Source organism: Anastrepha obliqua, chromosome 3 (genome assembly GCF_027943255.1).
Source record: "Anastrepha obliqua isolate idAnaObli1 chromosome 3, idAnaObli1_1.0, whole genome shotgun sequence".
Classification (NCBI taxonomy): domain Eukaryota; kingdom Metazoa; phylum Arthropoda; class Insecta; order Diptera; family Tephritidae; genus Anastrepha; species Anastrepha obliqua.
In genome coordinates this window covers 117,390,879-117,412,538 of record NC_072894.1, presented here as the reverse complement: position 1 = coordinate 117,412,538, position 21,660 = coordinate 117,390,879, and the positions used below count along the sequence as shown (strand labels likewise).

The following is a 21,660-nucleotide window of genomic DNA, read 5'->3' as shown; positions in this document are numbered from 1 at the left end:
CAATCTATCATTTAGATTACCCGACTACTGTAACGTATTCCAAGCGGAAGTGTGCGCTATCTGGTATGCTGCGAAAACTCTCTTAGAAAATAGAATATCACTAGAGGATATCCGCTTTTTCACCGACAGTCAAGCGGCCGTTCGAGCACTCAGCTCCTCTTATACCAACTCAGATGTGGTGCGATCCTGTCTCTTATCTCTTAACACGATAAGTGTTCAGAATTCTGTCCAAGTTATCTGGATACCGGGTCACAGTGGATTCGAAGGTAACTGCAAAGCTGATGAGCTCGCCAGAGCTGGAGCTGCGCAATCAAATGTTAGTAACTTACCCACAATCCACATTCCGCTCTCAACATGTAAATTGCTCATTGCTCGAGAATTTCAGAGCATTGCTGATCGGAGGTGGCGAGTGGAAACTACTTGCGTTACGACCAGACAAATCTGGCCGTCCTACAATATGAAACAGACAAAAACCCTTACAAGTATTTCGAAACACGAACTAAGGCATATAATACCTCTTATCACCGGCCACTGCCTGTTGGGCACTCACGCACGTCGGCTCGGGGTTCCTCAAAACGACCTGTGCAGATACTGCGAGGACGAAGTTGAGGAAGTATCGAGCAGACATTTGCTGTGCAGTTGTCCCGGTCTAGCCAGAAGTCAACGCGCTCTTCTAGGCTCTCCAACAATTGACAATCTTTCAGTACTCTCGAATCTGAAAGTCGAATCTCCCATCAAATTCTCGAAACGAATTAATATCTTTGACCAAAATCTACAATGAAAATCTGAGTTAGGTGGGGAAATCATACAACATAATGAGCTCTAGGGCAACACAACGGACCCAACTTGCGGTCTATGTGGCACTCCGATGCGGGGTCACCCTTAAACCAACCAACCAACCAACCAAGACGTAAAAATATTAGAGCAAAAGCAAAGCGTTGTTCGATCGTGCTCTGGCACCAGTGGATTAGATCATCGAACCCAGCCTTGTATTCCTTTCGAGGCACGGGTTATTTCGAAAATACCTCCAAGGCTGTTCAACAAACTGCCCGATCCGTACGCAGAGGGAAGAAGTCGTTGATCAGGTTTTGGTCCAATGCCCACACTATGCTCCCGAAACCTTTAACATCAGATTTAATATAGATTTTATGCTGAAATCAGCTTATAACTGGAAAGGAATCTGCGCGCATGTAAAGTACATTCATTTTGATCTAAGATGCGCGGAGATTCGTAGACGTAAACAATAACTAGCAGCCTATGAGCTAACCAGCCCCGCTAGGTAATAACTTTTTGGCAGTTCCGCGGGGAGAGTGGTAGAGTGAGGAGAGGTGTTTAGTACGTAGGTGTAGCTGTGTGGCTACGAGTACAAATCGTTTCAGTACTGATGAGAGTTTCCTCTTCACACGCGTCATCTCAAAAAAAGAAAAGAGCTGCCAAAACAAAATCTTTTATACTTGTATTTATTTATTTTATTTAGATTTATAATAATTTATATAAAATTATTACATAAATGTATAAAGGCAGTACTAGCTACGAGGCCTTCAGCCGAAAAAAAATGTATTTTGACAATACCGCAAGCGCGGTTCTTTTGAATGAGAAAGTTCGCCCACTTTCTTAACAGAAGTCCTACTTATAGAAAAGACTTTTTTCTTTACAGAATGCAAGATTATAATACTTGCTTTTTAAATTAAATTTTGGGAACAAAGTTCCACTCTAACATAAAAAATAAATATTTCTACAACTTAATTATTTTCGATTTCGTTTTTTATCCACTCCAGATAGGCGTTAATACGTGTATAAAGACCTGGAAAGTCCCGCTGCAGTGCATACTCATAACTCAGAGTATCAATGCCAACCAAAAAATACGATTGAACTTTTCCAATCTCTTGCATGGACATAAGCGCGCCGCCAGAGTCATGAACTACGCTCTCTGCTGCACTCGTACCAGCGGCGCAAATGTGTTCTGGCGTCAGGTTAACTAAGCCACTGGTCCTGAACAGGCGAATACATTCTGCTAAATTTTCAACCGTAACAGTAGACGTCATTTTAAGGTTTCTCAATTCGCCATTACTGGTTGCACCCCAACCGGCTACATGTAAAGTAGTACCTTCAACTATACGCGACTGTTGACTAATCTCAAAGGGCAAACAGATTGGACTTAAAAATCGGGTGAATTGCACCGCGCTGGCCAAACGCAGCAGTGCTATTTCGTTATTCAAAGAGTCGTATTCTGGGTGCATAGTTAATTTTTCCACGCCCATATCGATATGTGGCGGCGCACAGACTTCGGAATGCTGCTCCTTACTTTGACAATCCACTTTCGCTTGTGTAGCCCACTCGCCCAAACGCACGCCAGTTAACGTGCTAGACGCAGACTCCTCTATGAGGCAATGCACCCCAGTGAGAACATAACGTTCATGGATAAGTGTCCCACCACAGCGAAAACTTAGTCGGCCCCTTGCTGGAAAACAGAGAAGTTGGTGATCGAATAAAATAATATTACAGCAATAATATTTACCGTTTGTGTAGATGAGCAATGCCGTCCAGGGGTATTCATCGATATCTGTGGTTCTAACAGCAACTACATCAGTAACATTCTCTGCCACTACTCTTCCGCAGTATGGCGGCATGGGTAAATTGGCTTCCGCAGGCATTGACATGTCGTTGGGACAACAAACCTAGTAAGTGGAGTGGCTTTTTATATAGGCAGAGCGACCAGTTTTGAATATTTTTCGTATTTGATTTTAATGTTCATTATCTTATATTAAATATATATAACAATTAATGTGTCTTTGTTTGTGCGCAATTTAAAAGCTGCCAAACCAATAAGAATGTAGGAGTTCCTCTCGCTCATACAACAACACAGCACCACACTTTGTTGGGTCCCCGGCTACTCTGGAGTGGAAGGAAATGAAATAGCGGTTGAGTGTGCAAAAAAGACGCTTAGCTTGACCTTCAACGAGTGGTCTAGGACATATGCAGTCCTGTAATCTATCCCGTACACTTGAGCGTAATCGTGGAAACCAATAGAAGGTGGTCTCTAACTACTAACTGTACAGTCCCCAAAGCACTCGGGCCAAAGCAGAATCTTAAAAGGTCAAAATGTCTGTTTGGATTCAACAGATCAAATACCAGCGTCTTCACAGGTGTTATAAGAGGTTACTGCGTTATTGGCACCTTAGCCAGTAGAATGGGTGTATCTCATAATGATTTCTGCAGGAGTTGTGGAGTTGAAAAAGAAATTAAGCCTCCTCTGTGAATGCCCTGCAGTTCAAAGAAGCAGTGTCAAATATCTTGGCGGTTATATCTTCGAAGATCTGGAAAATTTGTAAAATGTCTGGAGTGACTAATTATATATATATATATATACATATATATATAATTGGCGCGTACACCCACAAATGGAGGGACCTACAGTTGCAAGCCGACTCCGAACGGCAGATATTTTTGTGAGGAGCTTTTTCATGGCAGAAATACACTCGGAGGGTTGCCATTGCCTGCCGAGGAGCGACCGCTATTAGAAAAATGTTTTTCTTAATTTTGGTATTTTCACCGAGATTCAAACCGACGTTCTCTCTGTGAATTCCGAATGGTAGTCGCGTATCAACCCATTCGGCTACGGCGGCCGCTAGTGTACATTAGTACTTTTGTTATTTTCAAAGCAATGGATCAAGAAGAATTTTTAGTTTTAATTTTACACTATTTCTTAATGGGAAAAATACCGTTCAAGCGAAGCAAGTCTTATGGGGACTCCACCCATCAATGGATGATTTGCTAACTTCAAATGTGGTCATAGGGACAGAGATGATGTATAACTAAGTGGACGTACAAATGAGACGGTAACACCACTGAAAGCATCAAAAAATCCACAAAATCGTTTTGAGTGATGAAAAAGTGAGGTTGTCTAATTTAGTTGACATCGTAAAGATATCAAAAGAACGACGGATTGGCTTTATATTGCATGAGCATTTGACTATGAGGAAGCTCTGTTCAAAGTGGGTGCCGCGTTAGCTCATCATTTTGTTTCATCTAGACAACGCACCGAGTCACAAGTCAATCAAAACAATGGCGAAACGACATGAATTGAACTTCGAATTCCTCCCACATCTACCGCCAGGTATTCACCAGATTTGGTTTCCAGCGGCTTCTGGCTATTCGCAGACCTAAAAAAATGCTCGCCGGTAAGAAATCTTGCTCGAATGAAGGTTACAGCTGAAACTGAGGCTTATTTTGGGGCGAAAGTGAAATCGTTCTGCAAAGGTGGTATTGAAATGTTAGAGCGATGCTGGAATGGTTGCGTTGTTCTTGATGGAAATTACGCCGAGTCATAGCTGGTTTGTTTTATAAAAGTATAGCTCACTGTTTAACAAAATCCAAATTTCAAACCTCATAAAAAAATTGGAAAAGTTATGCAAACTATTCATTACAATTATTAGGTGCGCAACAAAGTTCTCGCTGTTTGTCAATAGATGCTGCCAGCAGAGTGTGCTAGTCGATTCCAATATGACCTAAACGTCATAAACCAAGCTTGGACATATGGTAAACAAACTGCTTCGACACATTACTGATTTTGTTTTGGTATCATATACTTTTGGTTTTGTGAAAATGTCTGATTTTGTGCCGAATAATCGTCATTTGCGGAAAGTGTTGATTTTCCTCTTTCATTTGAAAAAAACGGCGGCTGAAGCACATAGAGAGCTAAAAAAAGTTTATGGAGATGCTGCTTTAAGTGAAACAACGTACCGAGATTGTTTTCGTCGCTTCAAAGGCGGTGATTTTAATGTCGACGACCGCCCGCGTGAAGGAAGGCCAAAAACCTTCGAAGACGCTGAACTGGAGGCATTGCTGGATGAGGATCAGTGTCAAACGCAAGAAGAGCTTGATTCAGTATTAGTAATTACCCGCCAATCTATTTCAAAGCGATTGCATGCTTTGGGAATGATTCAGAAACAGGAGACTTGGGTTCCTTACGAGATGAAACCACGGGATGTTGAACGTCGTTTTTTCGCCTGTGAAGAACTGCTCCAGCGGCAAAAAAGGAAGGGGTTTCTTCATCACATCATGACGGGTGATGAAAAATGGATTCATTATAGCAATCCAAAGAAAAGAAAATCATGGGGACTGCGCCGTCATGTTTCTACGGCGTCGCCTCGGCCGAATATTCACGCTGCGAAGGTTATGCTATGTTTTTAGTGGGACCAAGTTGGTGTTATTTATTATGTACTGTTAAAACCAAGCGAAACCATCACTGGGGATCGATATCGACTTCAGTTGATGTGATTGAGCCGATCACTGCGCGAGAAGCGGTCGCAATACACGGAGAGGCATGAAAAAGTGATTCCACAGCATGACAACGCTCGGCCTCACGTTGTCAAACCCGTTAAAACCTACCTGGAAACATTGAAACGGGAAATCCGACCCCACCCGAAACTCTGTACAAAAAGGCCTTTACGAACTTTTAATTAAAAGACGTCGAATCGGAATCAAAAGTTTGTGGTCTCTAATTTTTGAATTAAGTTTTAAATTTGGATTTTCATTAGTATATTTAGACAAAAAACCAAAAAACAAATGAACATTCAATAAATAAATAAAAAATCAAAACTGGTAAAAATACCAAAGATCGCGTGAGTGAATTGGATATTTAATTTTGGAATTACAATAATTTTACAAAAATTTGCATCAAAAAATTAAGATCTAAATTTTAAAATTTATTAGTCAAAAATATAACGAAAATTTAAACACAAAAGATAAAAATATTCAACACTGGTCAAAATGTTAATTTTCTGTCGTATTATCGCTCGGTGTATATTTCAAACCTTCAAGTCTACAAACTTACCTTCGGAAAATTATCTGCATCTGCGCAAAAACTGGCTTTCAAATACTTAACGTCGTTATTTAAGAAATCACTTTTATTCATAATTTTCATTAAAGAATCGCAAGTGATAATGGAAATGCAAGTTCCAGCGACTCCATTAGGAGTTTGACATTCATTCAGATCTGGAGTGGGAGCTGCGAAAGCTGTGATTACAAAAAATTAAGTCAAAGAGTAGATAAAGTTTCAATATATAATAAACGCTTGGAACGTACCTGGTGTTGCGATTTGTGCTGCTTCTTCCAGTTTCGGTATGTCTTTGGGACAACAAACCTATAAGCAAGTAAATGATTAAAGAAGACAAAACCGAAGGACGAGTGCCTTTCAGCGTATTTTGATTTTATTTTAAATTTTAATGGAAGAGAGATGAACTCTTATTGAAAAACTAAGGTTCAAAAAGCAGCGAGTCTTACTATGGAAACTCATATTGGTGCACTTGGACTTGGACTTAGACTCCTTTAGCGGAGCCACATGTTGTGGTATGAATTCTTTCCCTACCCATACTAAAATTTGTTGCTATACCTCAACCAAATCGAGGAATTTGCATATTGTATATTTAACAACGTAACATCAGACATTGTGACATTCAAAACTCTAAGACCTTCAAGACCCTAAGAAATCATGAGTTTTTCATCCCTTTTTTTATCCCTTAATTTTATTCTGCCCTACTCTTTAATCTTTGTGGGTATGCCAAGGTTTTAGTAGGCCTTTAGCAGCTTAGATTGGGTTAGGATATATGGCTGCCCCAAAGAGGGCCCATTTAGACAAAGATCAAATTCATCCCCTGTGATGTTATACAGAGGACAAACAGAGGGAAAAATATCAAACGCAAACAAGGAAAAAGATGGATGATGACCAAATTGTGACTAATTACGTTTAGGCCTTTAGTAATTTGAAGTGAATTTCTGTTTTAGAAATCATTGATCTCAAAATCTAAGATTCATGATACCCTCAATAAATTTATTAAGTAATTCTATGGAAAATACATTTTTTTTTCGTTTTTTGAAGGCATACGATTTTGTAGACGAGGTCCCCACTTACTTGTATCGGGTGTTGTTTTTTAAGGTCTTGAGAACTTAAATGATAGTTCGAAACAGAAATATAATTGGGGTGAATTTTTTTTTATTATTATACAATCTGGTAGATAATTTCTTGGTATTTATTTTTTTGAATTGATACTTGGCATACGTCCGCCGCGGCTGCGGTTTACATGGTTCATTCGATTAGGCCAACTTTTGGCTACTTTTTCCAAAAGATCTGGCCGTAGGGTGTCAACGGCGGAATGAGTATTACAATAAATCGATTGTTAGGCGCGCTGTAAAGAAAGTTGCGCCGTCTTGTTGGAATCAAACGTCGGCGATGTTTCTCTTATTCTTCTTGATTGGCGCGATAACCCCTTCTGCGATTTTGGCCGAGTTTAGCAAAGCACGCCAGTCGTTCCTTTCTCGTGCTAACCGGGGCCAGTTGGAGGCATCGTATGGAGTTTTACTCGACATCTTCAGGACCTGGACTCAGGCGCTCTGAACTGCGAATATTCAGCTCACGTGTGAAGCTTGTATTGTTGTACAGAAGTGAGGCATTGCTGATCTCGAACAGCATGACACAGAGGCTACAACCTTTCGTCAGCAAATGCCTTCGCATTATCTGTTGAATATTCTGGTCCAAAACCCTCAGCAACGACGCACTGTGGAGATCAACCAATGAGGAACCTATCCTATGGCAAACAACTCAGAAGATGGTGAAAGAAAAGACACTTAGGAAATCAACAGGTATCATCAAAAGAATGGCACTAGACTAGAACCCGCAAGGGAACAGAGGTCGTGGTGGATTAAAGAATGATTGGAGAAGGTCTATGTTGCGCGACCTAGTAGATGCCGACATCACTTACACTTCTCATAAAAATTAAGGGAACAGACAAATTTCCTAAATTTCTTAGTGATTTTTGAAAAGCTGTATCTCGGTGAAAAATGGTCGCACATAGTTCCGACAAAAAGCAATTTGAAGCTTTAAACTTCTAGTTTTAAGATCCTTGAGCAAAAAGGGTTTGTGCTTAACGGTTATTTTATAATTGTTAGTTAAAGCCGGCACCAAAGTAAAAACAGTCCAGAACCGTGTTCGACGGAAGAGTCTTGTCGAGGTGCTTTGCTTCCGAGCGCGGTGAACAAGGGAGAAAAATTTACGAATCACAATAGTGATTTGAAGAAATCCAACGACACTTCCTTGCACTTACGATGCATATTTTTCTATGTCCTTGGTCGGAGAACGATTCGCGGAGTCGCTCAGAGTTGTATTATATAAAAATGGAGAGAGTACTGAGAAACTATCGAACTATCACCGGCCACCTTTCTCACAAGTATGACTCTCCGATAACCCGTTAATATAAACTTTGACAAAGGGAAATAAAATTACCCTTACTGCATCGGCAACCTCCTTCCATGAACAGATGGAAAGACAGAGAAGAACCATTTATGGTAATATAAAAAAAGTAACTCACACGCCTATTTTGCTCTCACTTCTATTTTAATAAAAACCTACCACAAATTTAGTTGCTTTGAATGAGACAGAACAGCGACTAAATTATTCTGAAAGTTCATACAACATAAATAGATCATTCTCGTAGAACAAAGTTACAGTCTAGTATGGCTCAAGGCGAGTATTTTGCCAATTACGTATGAATGCTCATGTTAACGGCTTTTGTGCCTCCGATAATGCCCATTAAAATTTTGTGACAAACACGTAAAAATCGAAATTAGAGGGTTAATAAGTTGCACAAAAAAAGATTCTCTTGAAATTCTACCACGTAATACTGATGGTAATAAGGGCTTTCCAATAAGAGGTGTTATTTTGATATTCAAAGAAAAATGCTATTTGTTAATACATATAAATGCTCGAATGTTTATTTCATTATAAAGAGGAAGGTATTAACGTTGTCTAGATCAATACCATCAAATTCCAATCCATCGGCCATAAAAAATCGTTAATAGTCTCTCGATATTGTTAATATCCTGTTATTGGAAAAACCTTATTTCTATCAGACCTCAACTTATAACATTTTTTACTTATTATATGAAATTATGAACAAAATTTGGAAACTTTGGCCCGCGGTGGAGAGCAACTAAAACTTTGTTCTACAAAAGTGAACAAACTACTCGTCCAATTTCACTCAGGATCATACCTATGTTTTTCCGCTTTGCTGTTCCAAAAATGTAATACTGGAAATTTTCAGTGAAATTATGTGTGGCTTAAAATTTGAATACTCACAAAGTCTTTGTCCATATCCGATGTTTCACATTCGCTTTCATCTAAAAATGTTAACTGCTCTTGTGTTAAGTGTTCCATTTGATGAAGATTCCATAGAGAGTCGCAATTTTCCCGCGCTTTGCATTCGCCAAGCGTACCATTTGGGGTTCGACATATTTCACCCGATATCACTACGAAGAAATTTCGATATAAATTACGCTAACCTAAATAGTGAACCATCAGCTGGTTTCGTTTACAATCTCATACTAATTTGATGCTCTTAGCAATTTCGTGCACTTTACGCATAAAAAAATTCTTCGAAATATTGAAATCTATTACTATAATTCTATAAATTACTAGATCGAAATTGCTCTTGTCCAGGTTAGGTACCAATTGGCCATCTCAGAGTCGCGATTACACACAGTTAGTATTAAAAAAAGATCCATCTGAGGACCTACCCTTTGTTACTGTGTATTCAGTAGTGTGAAATAAGGGATTTACCTTCACTTTTGGTGGTGGTGGTTGGGGATAAGGTTGTTGTTGTTGTTGTTGTTCTGGTTGTGCTTGTCTCTGTGGGCATTGAAGGCTTTTCAAATGTTGGGCAACACACCTGAAAATTAATTTTTGTTACTTAAGCTGCCGGCTAACGAGAAAAATTTTAATATGCAGATTGAAATTCTCCAATTAGTGAGAAAATTATATTATATTTCATTACAATATATTTTTCAAATGTGTGTATATTTGTGTTTGAATAATTTCTATTTTCAAAATAGCGTTATATGTATATTTAATATTTATAAGTTTTGTATTTTTCTATTTTAAAAATTGATATATCCAAAATTTTATTATATTTTTTAAATTTTTAATTCTAATATTTTTTATTTAAAAAATTTATATTTTTAAAATTTATAATTTCAAATTTTTTTTTATTTTCTATTTTAAAATTTTATATTTTCAAAATTTCATTATGTTTTAATATTTCAAATTTTTATATTCTTGTATTTTAAAAATTCATATTTTTATATTTTATAAAAATTCATTATATTTTTAATATTTATAATTTTAAGATTTTTTTTTTTTGCAAATTTATATTTCCAAAATTTCATTATATTTTAAAAAAATTTGTAATTCTAAAATTCTTTTACTTTCTCAATTTATATTTTCAAAATTTCATTATATATTTAATATTTATAATTTTAAAAGTTTTATATTTCAAAAATTTAAATTTTCAAGAATTCATTATATTTTAAAATTTATAACTTTAAAATTTAAAATTTAACTTTTCATTTTCTGTTTCAAAAATGTATATTTTCAAAATTTATATTTTTCAAATTTGTAATTCCAAAATTTTTTTATTTTCTGTTTTAAAGTTTATATTTTCAAAATTTTATTACTTTTTAATATTTATAATCTTAAGAGTTTTGTATTTTTCTATTTTCAAAATTTATTTATTCAAAATTTTATTATATTATTAAAATATATCATTTTATGATTTTTCTTTTTTTCTATTTTCAAACTTTTATTATGTTTAAAAAATTTACATTTTTATATATTTAAAATTGCATTATATTTTAAAATTTTTCTGATTATACTCACAAGTGGACTATTGTTGACATATCCACATTGATTACTCTGCAAGAAAACTATATCTGCATCCGTCTTATCCGGTTTCAGAACCAGATTCAGCAAAATGCTGCAATTCCGTATCGGCATACACTCGCCTTTCTTCATATATGACGTCACGCATGGTTCAAATGAGGCAACTGCAAAAAATATACAGTGTTAACGAGAAAGTCGTACTAAATACTTAAGGACATTAGTTTTTTAAATAATTTATGATTAGTTTGGTTACATAATTTGATGCACAAAACTTAAACGTGTTAAAAATAATTTTAAAAAATTTTGTTTTTGCCTTTTTAAATGTTAGTCAAAGGGTATATCTATCAATAAAAATCATCTACATATAAAATTTTAGATTTATGATTTTTCACTAAGTGTTTTCTACTTCATATAATATTATTGAAAAAAAAGTCTTGCGTCAAACTATGCCGAAAATTGTTTTATAAACGACTTTTTAACTTTTTAGCTATCCGAAATGCTAAAATTAAAGAAGCAAGTGATGGGTGGATTGCGTGATCTATCGGCAGAGGCTAAAGTTTCATAATAAAGAAAAAATAAAAAAATTATTTGAATGAATTTTTGGAAAAGAACGTAGTGCGTACCAACTGTTAGCTATATAATTCACTGGATAAGGCTCCCTGAGACTTTTTTTCTGTTTGATCGAGTCAAAAACCAGTACGAGGGAACAAGTTTTAGTTGATGTAGAGTACTTCGAGGACGATAATTGCATGGCAGGAACAATCGGAAAGTCTAAGCAATTCATTAGTCTCGAGTTTTATTTGGTTACATAATAAATATATAAATTTTAAGCTCTTTTTATCTAAAAACTGAATACGGGTGCCTATTGAATTTTAAAACGATATATACTTTTATATTATTTTATAAGTTTTAGCTGATATAAAGCACGTTTTTTTGCTGTCTAAACAAATGTGCATCGTGCATACTATAAAGTGACCAGATAGCAGCGATAATTTTTCCAATTGCTACATTCAAGTAGCTGTAAAAGTTACAGTGGCAACCAGCTTCCAAAATATTCAGTAAAGTTTGTTATATTATCAGGGTATTTTTTTTTTTATGTTTTTTTTTTGTTGGTATCAAAGTTTTATCAAATTTACAGCTCAGTTGTAAATACCGAATTATGGTATGACTATGTTCAAAAAACCTTTTTCTTCTCAACAAGCAAAATTGGCTTTATTGAAGTGAAAACAAACCACAAGTATTCGGCTTAGCACCAAAACATCCACAAGGTTTGATTTTTTTTTGCGTTTTATAGCATGGCGACATCATCGGGCCTTATTTTTTCGAAGTGCAAAAGAAGAAACGTTTTTCTTGCTTTTTTAATCAATTTACTGTAGCCAAAGCTCGTCAATAACGATATAGTCGAGCTGTAGTTCCAACAAAACGACGTTTCATGCCATACTAGCGAAGCAGCACTCGAAGTAGTGGAAGAGAAATTTGACGGCTGGGCCAACCTACGGCGAGCGTTCATCTATTGGCCGTCATTGATTATTTGCACTGGGGCTACATCAACTCCTTATGTAAATATATATTTAAACTTCTTCTATTGGTGGCGTGCTTGTCGATGTTGTTCCACAAGTGGAGGGACGTACAGTTTTAAGCCGACTCCGAGCGGAAGATATTTTTTAAGAGGAGCTTTACATGGCTGAAGTTTGCCATTGCCTGCCCGGGGGCGACCGCTGTTAGAAAACACAACTTTTATCTTTTGCGAGTATTTTCGAATGGTAAGAACTGCAAAAGGGGAACTGCGATGGCTTTGACACCAAAGAAAACCCGCTAAATTCTTAGGATTGCGTCAAATTCCGCCCATCCAACAGGAAGAATTAAAGAAATGGCAAATGCTGCACCCACATCTGAAGCATAAAAAACCAGCTTTAAATAAATTTCGCAAAGAACACCGCTTCGTTTTTGCAAGGACCCACATGGTTTCGGTGACTGGAAAAAACCATCCCATTAGTGTCGAAAAGAAGTTCAATCTGGCTGGGTCGGGTGCATACAATTACTATTTCCATGATTTATGAAAGGAGAAAAGGTCGACATCGCAGCCGTGAACGTGGTTTTGTGGGATGGGGAGCAATTTCGTACTATTGCGCTTTCGAATTGAAAATTGTAAGCTACAAAATAATGGGAAACAGCCATAAAGCTCTTTTTCCGCGATTCGTGAAACATTTGATATTAATTGGATCTTTCAACAGGATATTGCCCCTGCACACAATTCAAGGGTGATCAAAACTTAGATTGCGTCCTAAAACGTTGAAACTTTAGCATGGCCATGGTATTCCCCAGATCTGCACATTATTGAAAATTTTTAAGGATGGATTGCAGTAAGGTTTATGAGAACGGGCCAACAATTTGAAGACAAAAATGCTTCTATTCGGATTATTAAAACAGCATGGTCTGAAATTTCATTAAGCTATCTAGAGAATTTTCACAAATCCATGATCAACGTATTTACGAAGTAATTTTTAAAAAGAGTGGCAGCACAAAATATGAAACTCCAAATAATAAATGTAAAAAAAAATTCCCTTATTTGTTATTATTTTTTTCTCATTTGGTTAGTGCCTCCATTCAAGTGAACTAAAGAAAGTTTTACTGCTACGAAATAAAGTTAGATGGAATAATATTTTTATGCATGCCCTTTTTTCGAGCAAAAGACAGTCTTCGCTTCAATTGTCAACAAACCTCGGATTACTAGATCAAACACGGTTGCTTTAATAACCATTTTCTTTCATAAAAATCATTGCATATAATCGAGTGAATCGGACTGTATGTCAGAAAATACTTGAAGAATATCATTATTAGACATATTTTTTATTGTATTTGTATTTACGAGTATAAATACTTACCATCATTACCGACTGTACGAACTTTTAGTTCTCCTATTACTTTATCTGGCTTGTGTTTCGGACAGCATATCTAAAGAATTATTCCAAATTAGCGATCCAACACTCCAATAAATCAAGTTAATAAAACCTTACATTTCGAGAATTCACATCAGACCCACATCTGTTTCTTTTCAAAAACAGGATGTCAGCTTCCTTCTTCGCAGTGAGATATTGACACTCTTCCATACGTACACAATCACCCTCTTCTGCGTTCGATGTTTGACATGAATTAGAAGCTGCTGTCATATCACAAAAAGAAATATTTATTGAATTACAATATATCAGTACATCTTTATAATTTCTGCTTACAACTCTTTTTAACTTCTGCTTGATTATGTTCCTCGCCGTCTTCTGGGCAGCACACCTGAAAATGATAAAATGGGATTTATAATGAAACGCGCAAAGGTCTTGGCTTAATCCCATTTCCACCTGCAGGTGACGGTGCGTTGGCTATACCTTCCATGTGCCTTTATCTAACACTTATTTTTAGTAGAAAATGTTTAATTAATCTTATCTGCCAAATTTCTGTGCAAAACAGCGGCGTCCAAATTTGTGTGAACTAGCACTTCTGGTGTAATAATTGAACAAAAAATGACGTATACGTAGTGAATGATTGTTTTTGTTTTATTATTTAAAAAAAATCTTTGCGGCAAGTAAATGTGCTTACCCAAAAAAAAAGTATAAAACCATTTGTAAAACAATTATTTTTTTAATTTTGTGACAAACACGTAAAAATCGAAATTAGAGGGTTAATAAGTTGCACAAAAAAAGATTCTCTTGAAATTCTACCACGTAATACTGATGGTAATAAGGGCTTTCCAATAAGAGGTGTTATTTTGATATTCAAAGAAAAATGCTATTTGTTAATACATATAAATGCTCGAATGTTTATTTCATTATAAAGAGGAAGGTATTAACGTTGTCTAGATCAATACCATCCAATTCCAATCCATCGGCCATAAAAAATCGTTAATAGTCTCTCGATATCCTGTTATTGGAAAAACCTTATTTCTATCAGACCTCAACTTATAACATTTTTTACTTATTATATGAAATTATGAACAAAATTTGGAAACTTTGGCCCGCGGTGGAGAGCAACTAAAACTTTGTTCTACAAAAGTGAACAAACTACTCGTCCAATTTCACTCAGGATCATACCTATGTTTTTCCGCTTTGCTGTTCCAAAAATGTAATACTGGAAATTTTCAGTGAAATTATGTGTGGCTTAAAATTTGAATACTCACAAAGTCTTTGTCCATATCCGATGTTTCACATTCGCTTTCATCTAAAAATGTTAACTGCTCTTGTGTTAAGTGTTCCATTTGATGAAGATTCCATAGAGAGTCGCAATTTTCCCACGCTTTGCATTCGCCAAGCGTACCATTTGGGGTTCGACATATTTCACCCGAGATCACTACGAAGAAATTTCGATATAAATTACGCTAACCTAAATAGTGAACCATCAGCTGGTTTCGTTTACAATCTCATACTAATTTGATGCTCTTAGCAATTTCGTGCACTTTACGCATAAAAAAATTCTTCGAAATATTGAAATCTATTACTATAATTCTATAAATTACTAGATCGAAATTGCTCTTGTCCAGGTTAGGTACCAATTGGCCATCTCAGAGTCGCGATTACACACAGTTAGTATTAAAAAAAGATCCATCTGAGGACCTACCCTTTGTTACTGTGCATTCAGTAGTGTGAAATAAGGGATTTACCTTCACTTTTGGTGGTGGTGGTTGGGGATAAGGTTTTTGTTGTTGTTGTTGTTGTTCTGGTTGTGCTTGTCTCTGTGGGCATTGAAGGCTTTTCAAATGTTGGGCAACACACCTGAAAATTAATTTTTGTTACTTAAGGGGTAACACCACTGTACACGCGTAAAATAAACACGATTTTTAAAGAATTTTTTTGTATAGAAGGAAAGGGGAAACAATCACTCTGATTTGGGAAGTTATTACTTATATACTAAAATACAAAACTACAAAGTTTGATCGAAAAATTTTACAAAATGGCGGTATTGGAGACATTTTTGTAATGTGGTTTCTCTTGAAGGAGCTCCGCGGCACGCAGCACAGAGGGTGCAAATTTTAATCTGGAACAAAGAAACATTTTTTTTTCTTAATCTAGATAAGAATAGCTAGAGAAACACGTAGGGGATTTAAAAAATATTTATTTTTGTGGAATTAGCAAGCATTTGAAGGAAAAAACTCTATTTTGGACTAAAAAAACGGCACTTAAATAATTATAACAATCGTTTAAATTAATCTATCGAAAATCCCCTACGCTCTTCTCTTAAGCAGGTTATTATACAGACGTAGTGAAAAACCTGATTAAAAATATTTAAAATTGTTTGAGTTATGCTGCGTGCCAATTTCAGAAAACGTGTTTTGAGAAAAACGCGTTTAAAGTTTGGAAATTTGGAGAAGTCGTTAGGTAGCAGTCACTAACGCTTGGTTAAAAGCTTAAAATATTTATGAAATAGACTTCGGTAACGTATAAAACTTTTTGTTCTGTATTTTAAAAGGTTCAAAGAATTTTTTAGGCTTATAAAAAAAAAATCAATTTTTTGAAATTTCTACAGTGGTGTTACCCCTTAAGCTGCCGGCTAACGAGAAAAATTTTAATATGCAGATTGAAATTCTCCAATTAGTGAGAAAATTATATTATATTTCATTACAATATATTTTTCAAATGTTTGTATATTTGTGTTTGAATAATTTCTATTTTCAAAATAGCGTTATATGTATATTTAATATTTATAAGTTTTGTATATTTCTATTTTAAAAATTGATACATCCAAAATTTTATTATATTTTTTAAATTTTTAATTCTTATATTTTTTATTTAAAAAAATTATATTTTGAAAATTTGAAAACTTATAAAAAAAAATCAATTTTTTGAAATTTCTACAGTGGTGTTACCCCTTAAGCTGCCGGCTAACGAGAAAAATTTTAATATGCAGATTGAAATTCTCCAATTAGTGAGAAAATTATATTATATTTCATTACAATATATTTTTCAAATGTTTGTATATTTGTGTTTGAATAATTTCTATTTTCAAAATAGCGTTATATGTATATTTAATATTTATAAGTTTTGTATATTTCTATTTTAAAAATTGATACATCCAAAATTTTATTATATTTTTTAAATTTTTAATTCTTATATTTTTTATTTAAAAAAATTATATTTTTAAAATTTATAATTTTAAATTTTTTTTAATGGACTATGAATAAGTTCGTGCGGTTTTTTTCGAAATTTGAAACTTTATTGACGTAAAATGGTTACAAATTTAATATTCAAAGTATTGTCCATCGCTTGCTACTACTTTTTCCCATCTTTCTGGCAATTCACGGATTCCCTTTGTGAAAAATTCGGTCGGTTTTGCCGCAATCCACGAATCGATCCATTTTTTGACTTCATCGTAATTACGGAAGTGCTGGTCAGCCAGGCCATGTTGCATCGATCGGAAGAGATAGTAATCGGATGGCGCAAGGTCTGGACTATACGGCGGGTGGGGTAGGACATCCCATTTGAGCGTTTCTAAGTATGTTTTGACCACTTGTGCAACATGTGGCCGAGCATTGTCATGTTGCAAAATAACTTTGTCGTGTCTATCGGCGTATTGCGGCCGTTTTTCTCGCAGTGCTCGGCTCAAACGCATCAATTGTCGTCGGTAGACATCCCCCGTAATCGTTTCATTCGGTTTCAGTAGCTCATAATACACAACACCCAGCTGGTCCCACCAGATACACAGCATAACCTTCAGGCCATGAATATTCTGCGCCGACGTCGATGTTGAAGCATGGCCAGGGTATCCATACTTTGCCCGACGTTTTGGATTGTCGTAATGGACCCACTTTTCATCGCCAGTCACAATTCGATGCAAAAAACCCTTTCTTTTGTGCCGTTGAAGCAGTTGTTCGCATGCCATAAAACGGCGTTCAACGTCTCTTGGCTTCAATTCATACGGCACCCAATGGCCTACCTTTCGGATCATTGCCATGGCTTTTAAACGTTTGGAAATGGTTGATTGATCAACTCCCAAAGTTTTTGCAACCTCTTCTTGCGTTTGAGCCGGATCTTGATCGAGCAATTCCTCCAATTCGGTATCCATGAACTTTGGCGGCGCACCCTCGCGTTCTTCGTCTTCCAAGCCAAAATCACCACTTTTAAAGCGTGCAAACCACTTCTGGCACGTTCGCTCAGCTAGAGCATGCTCACCATAAACTTCCACCAAGATACGATGACTTTCGGCTGCTTTTTTCTTCATATTAAAAAATTCCCCGCAAAAACACATTATTTGGCACGAAATTCGACATTTTCAAGTGTGGTAAAAATATTGTTGTTTACGCTTCAAATAAAAAACTTATACTGACGTTTGTGCCTTACGACAGTAGCTCTCCAATGAATGTTTGGAAATGTGGATCGATGGAATAATAATCAAGTTACGCCATCTGTTGTAAAACCGCAAGGAACTTATTCATAGTCCTATATTTTCTTTTTTAAAAATTTTTCAAAATTTCATTATGTTTTAATATTTAAAATTTTTATATTTTTGTATTTAAAAAATTTATATTTTTATATTTTATAAAAATTCATTATATTTTTAATATTTATAATTGTAAGATTTTTGTTTTGTAAATTTATATTTCCAGAATTTCATTATATTTTAAAAAATTTGTAATTCTAAAATTCTTTTACTTTCTAAATTTATATTTTCAAAATTTTATTGTATTTTTAATATTTTTAATTTTAAAGTTTTAAAATATTTCTATTTTAAAAATTTATATTTTTATAATATTGTATAAGAAAATTCATTTTATTTTTAATATTTATAATTTTAATATTTTTGGATTTTTTTTATATTAAGAATTTATATTTGCAAAATTTCATTATATATTTAAAATTTATAATTTTTAAATTTTTATATGTCAAAAATTTACATTTTCAAGAATTCAATATATTTTAAAATTTATAACTTTAAAATTTAAAATTTAACTTTTCAATTAATCTTATTTTGTATTAATCTTATCTGCTAAATTTCTGTGAACTAGCACTTCTGGTGTAATAATTGAACAAAAAATTACGTATACGTAGTAAATGATTGTTTTTGTTTTATTATTTAAAAAAAATCTTTGCGTGCAAGTAAATTTTTATGCATAAAAAAGTTTTTTATTATATAAAACAATTTTCATGATCTCTCCATCCGCAAACTATTGTATGTTTTAAGGGTTTTGCCAGAGATATCTTTCCGAGCAGGCAAGACTGGAAGGAGGGGAGAGTCGGCACAGATATAGGTACCTCTGTTTTCACTGACGGATCCAAAATGGAATCTGGAGTGGGAGCTTTCTCTAAATCAGCCAGCATTTCGGTCTCCTTTAAACTGCCGGAAACGAGCATCGTTTTTCAAGCTGAGGTCTTCGCGATACTGCAGTCATGCAAAATGCTTCAAGATCGCTGTTGGGGGGCAGACATTAATATTTTTTCCGATAGCCAAGCTGCGATCAAGGCACTATTGTCGCCGTATTGCAGCTCTCTTCTGGTGAACTCTTGTAAGGAGGAACTCAAACATCTCGATCGAGCAGGAAACATCTCCTTTATCCGGGTTCCTGGGCACAGGAATATAGAGGGAAAGGAAATTGCCGACGAGCTTGCCAGGAAGGGGTCGACACAACCGGTTTCAGCTGTCCCCCTCACAGCCATCGGTACCCCTTGTCCGTTGAAACTACACAATTTCTTTCTAAGAAAAGCGCCAGACAGATGGAGGTCTGTCTCATCGTGCGCTATTTCGAAAACACTATGGCCTCAATACGATAAAAATAGAACGGCTAAGGTGATGGGAATCCCCCGCCATTCAATTTCCAAACTCATTGCGGTGTTCACTGGTCACTGGGTGATCGGTACTCATGCGGAGAAGCTTGGAATTCCATACAATCCCTATTGCAGAAGCTGTGGGGATCCTACAGGGAAAGAGACTGTTGAACATTTTCTGTGCAAATGTCCGGCTCTAGCGGCTAGGCGCTTGAGATTCCTTAGCGTGCCCTTTGGGGATGACTTGAAGAAATTCTCCAACCTAGATCCCTTTTCTCTCCTCCACTACATCAACAGCACTGGATGGCTGTAGAAGGTTTTCTCTTCCCAACATTTTTTCTTTGCACATTTAATGGTATCAAAACGGCACTTAAGTGCTACTTGAAGTGTGCTAGTGGCACTCTTGCTATTTTACTTACCTACCACTGCCGCAGTCTTACCAGAATCACATGTCGCTTACAACTTTGTATGTCTAGCAGACTTGGAATCGCCGACCACCCGCAGTATTTTGTCATTTATTCGAGGAACGAAGTGGTTTCACCATATTGGGTATTAGAGGAGGAACTTGAGTCCAAACTAATGGTATCACGATTGGCCTCTAGGCTTATGGAGTGTGGCAGCCACCTTAACTTAACCTAACTTGCTTTTTGGCGTTAAATGTTTAGGCTGAAGGGCCACATTTTCCAGCAATTAATTATGACTTAATTTTTTCTACAGACATTTGGTACCACAGGCTGTGATAAAATTAGTCATAGACCAATGCTCAGTTGAACAACACGCAAAAATATAATAACACAAACGTTTTACGAGCAAGGTGGTTCTACAAAAAACGAGTTTCCCGTATTGCGAAAAAAGTCATCGCGAGGATGAGGCACAATTTGAGCAAAACGGGTACAAGCAAAATTGTTACTTTGGGACACCGAAAATTCACATGCGATTAAAGAAAAAAACTATGCACCTAAAACGAGTCACAGCTTGGTGTGGCTTTTCGGAGCCATCGAACCGTCATCATCAACATCATCGGGTAGCTTTGTAGCCCGGGGTGAGCTTCAGCTTTGTTCACATCCATTTCGATCTTCGGTTCGAGTTCCCAGTTTGTAACACCCAGTGTCCAAAAGCTCATTAAAAATTGTTCAAACCACATTAGTCCTGGACGTCCTTGTGCTTTAGGCGCTGCGGGGACAGCAAAACTTTTATGGCCTGAGTTAGATGACACGGATTTAGACAATATTTGGTGGCGCTGTGGACCAAACCGGTCCATGGAATCGATGGCTGGAAGTCAACCAGACTTACTATGAGATACTTTCATACTTCTGTATAAAATTTAACGACTTATAGAAGCAACCACTACTTGTGTTATTGAATTACGATATTAATTAAAAATGCGTTAGATTCACCTTTAAAATTATTTTACTCACAATTGGTTTGTTGTTCGCAACGCCGCATTTGCTCTGTTGTAAAAAGTGCATTTCATCTTCAGTAAGATAGTCTCTTGTGGCAAGTTTATAAATACTTTCGCAGGCATCTATTAGTTTGCAGCTGCCAGCTGAGCCATTCGGTGTCTGACATTTCACAAACTCTAAAAAAAAAACCAAAATACAGCACTAATAAATTCATTTAAATTTTTTTTGAACGTTTTTAATTTCTGTTTTTGGAATGTTGCTTATGTAATTTTATAATATTTGTTTTTTATAATTTTTTAATTTTTTTAATTTTTTATTTAATTTAATTTAATTTAATTTTATTTTATTTTATTTTTTTTATTTTTTTATTTTATATTATTTTATCTTATTGTTTAATTTTATGTTGTTGAGAAATTAAGCCAAGTCATTTTGCATTGAACACAATCACTCCCGATTCTTTGATTTGAACACGTAAATCACTTAAAGCCTTTCTATTGAATTCTCACCGCCATTAACTGTGATGAGTTGACTCAAGCCGCACAAAATCACAAAAGCTGTACTGACGAAGAACTCCATGCTTTACCGATATTTAAGCGCTTTATTTCCGAGTTTGTTGCACTTTGAGCAACGTTGGAGAATCAACTGTTGATTGACCGAGGCGTCGTGTTGTATTAGTTTAATTCAACCACATGTATTTGCACTTACCGCGAAAAAATTCTTATCAATAAGAAGAAATGAAAAACAAAAAAAAAACGTCTACTTATCGCACGAGTCATAATTAAAGCGTCGCTTCTCGCGAATC

General features: G+C 35.7%; 1 protein-coding gene across 5 annotated transcripts; it reads right to left on the bottom strand.

Annotated features, from left to right (window-relative positions):
* Positions 1-1,511: 1,511 nt before the first annotated feature.
* Positions 1,512-21,507, bottom strand: LOC129241840 (serine protease easter-like). Of its 5 annotated transcripts, none has more exons than XM_054878366.1 (14): positions 21,365-21,507; positions 20,874-21,034; positions 15,360-15,471; positions 14,880-15,049; positions 13,945-13,999; positions 13,729-13,874; positions 13,597-13,666; positions 10,709-10,875; positions 9,614-9,722; positions 9,134-9,303; positions 6,088-6,145; positions 5,837-6,018; positions 2,519-2,678; positions 1,512-2,461 (listed from the first exon to the last, which is right to left on the bottom strand). In XM_054878366.1, the coding sequence occupies exons 1-14, from the start codon at positions 21,432-21,434 to the stop codon at positions 1,743-1,745; spliced, it is 2,349 nt and encodes a 782-aa protein (XP_054734341.1). In that variant the 5' UTR covers positions 21,435-21,507; the 3' UTR covers positions 1,512-1,742. The 5 variants fall into 5 exon arrangements, with proteins under 5 accessions (XP_054734341.1, XP_054734343.1, XP_054734342.1 ...); XM_054878368.1 differs by having other exon boundaries at positions 5,837-6,009; XM_054878367.1 differs by having other exon boundaries at positions 9,140-9,303.
* Positions 21,508-21,660: the final 153 nt, after the last annotated feature.

Coding starts and splice junctions, on each gene's coding strand:
- LOC129241840 (XM_054878366.1), bottom strand. CDS start 21,434: ATGGAGTTCTTCGTCAGTACAGCTTTTGTGATTTTGTGCGGCTTGAGT. Junction 15,050..15,359: donor CACCACCACCAAAAGTGAAG/GTAAATCCCTTA, acceptor ATTTCTTCGTAG/TGATCTCGGGTGAAATATGT. Junction 10,876..13,596: donor TCGTACAGTCGGTAATGATG/GTAAGTATTTAT, acceptor TATTTTTTGCAG/TTGCCTCATTTGAACCATGC.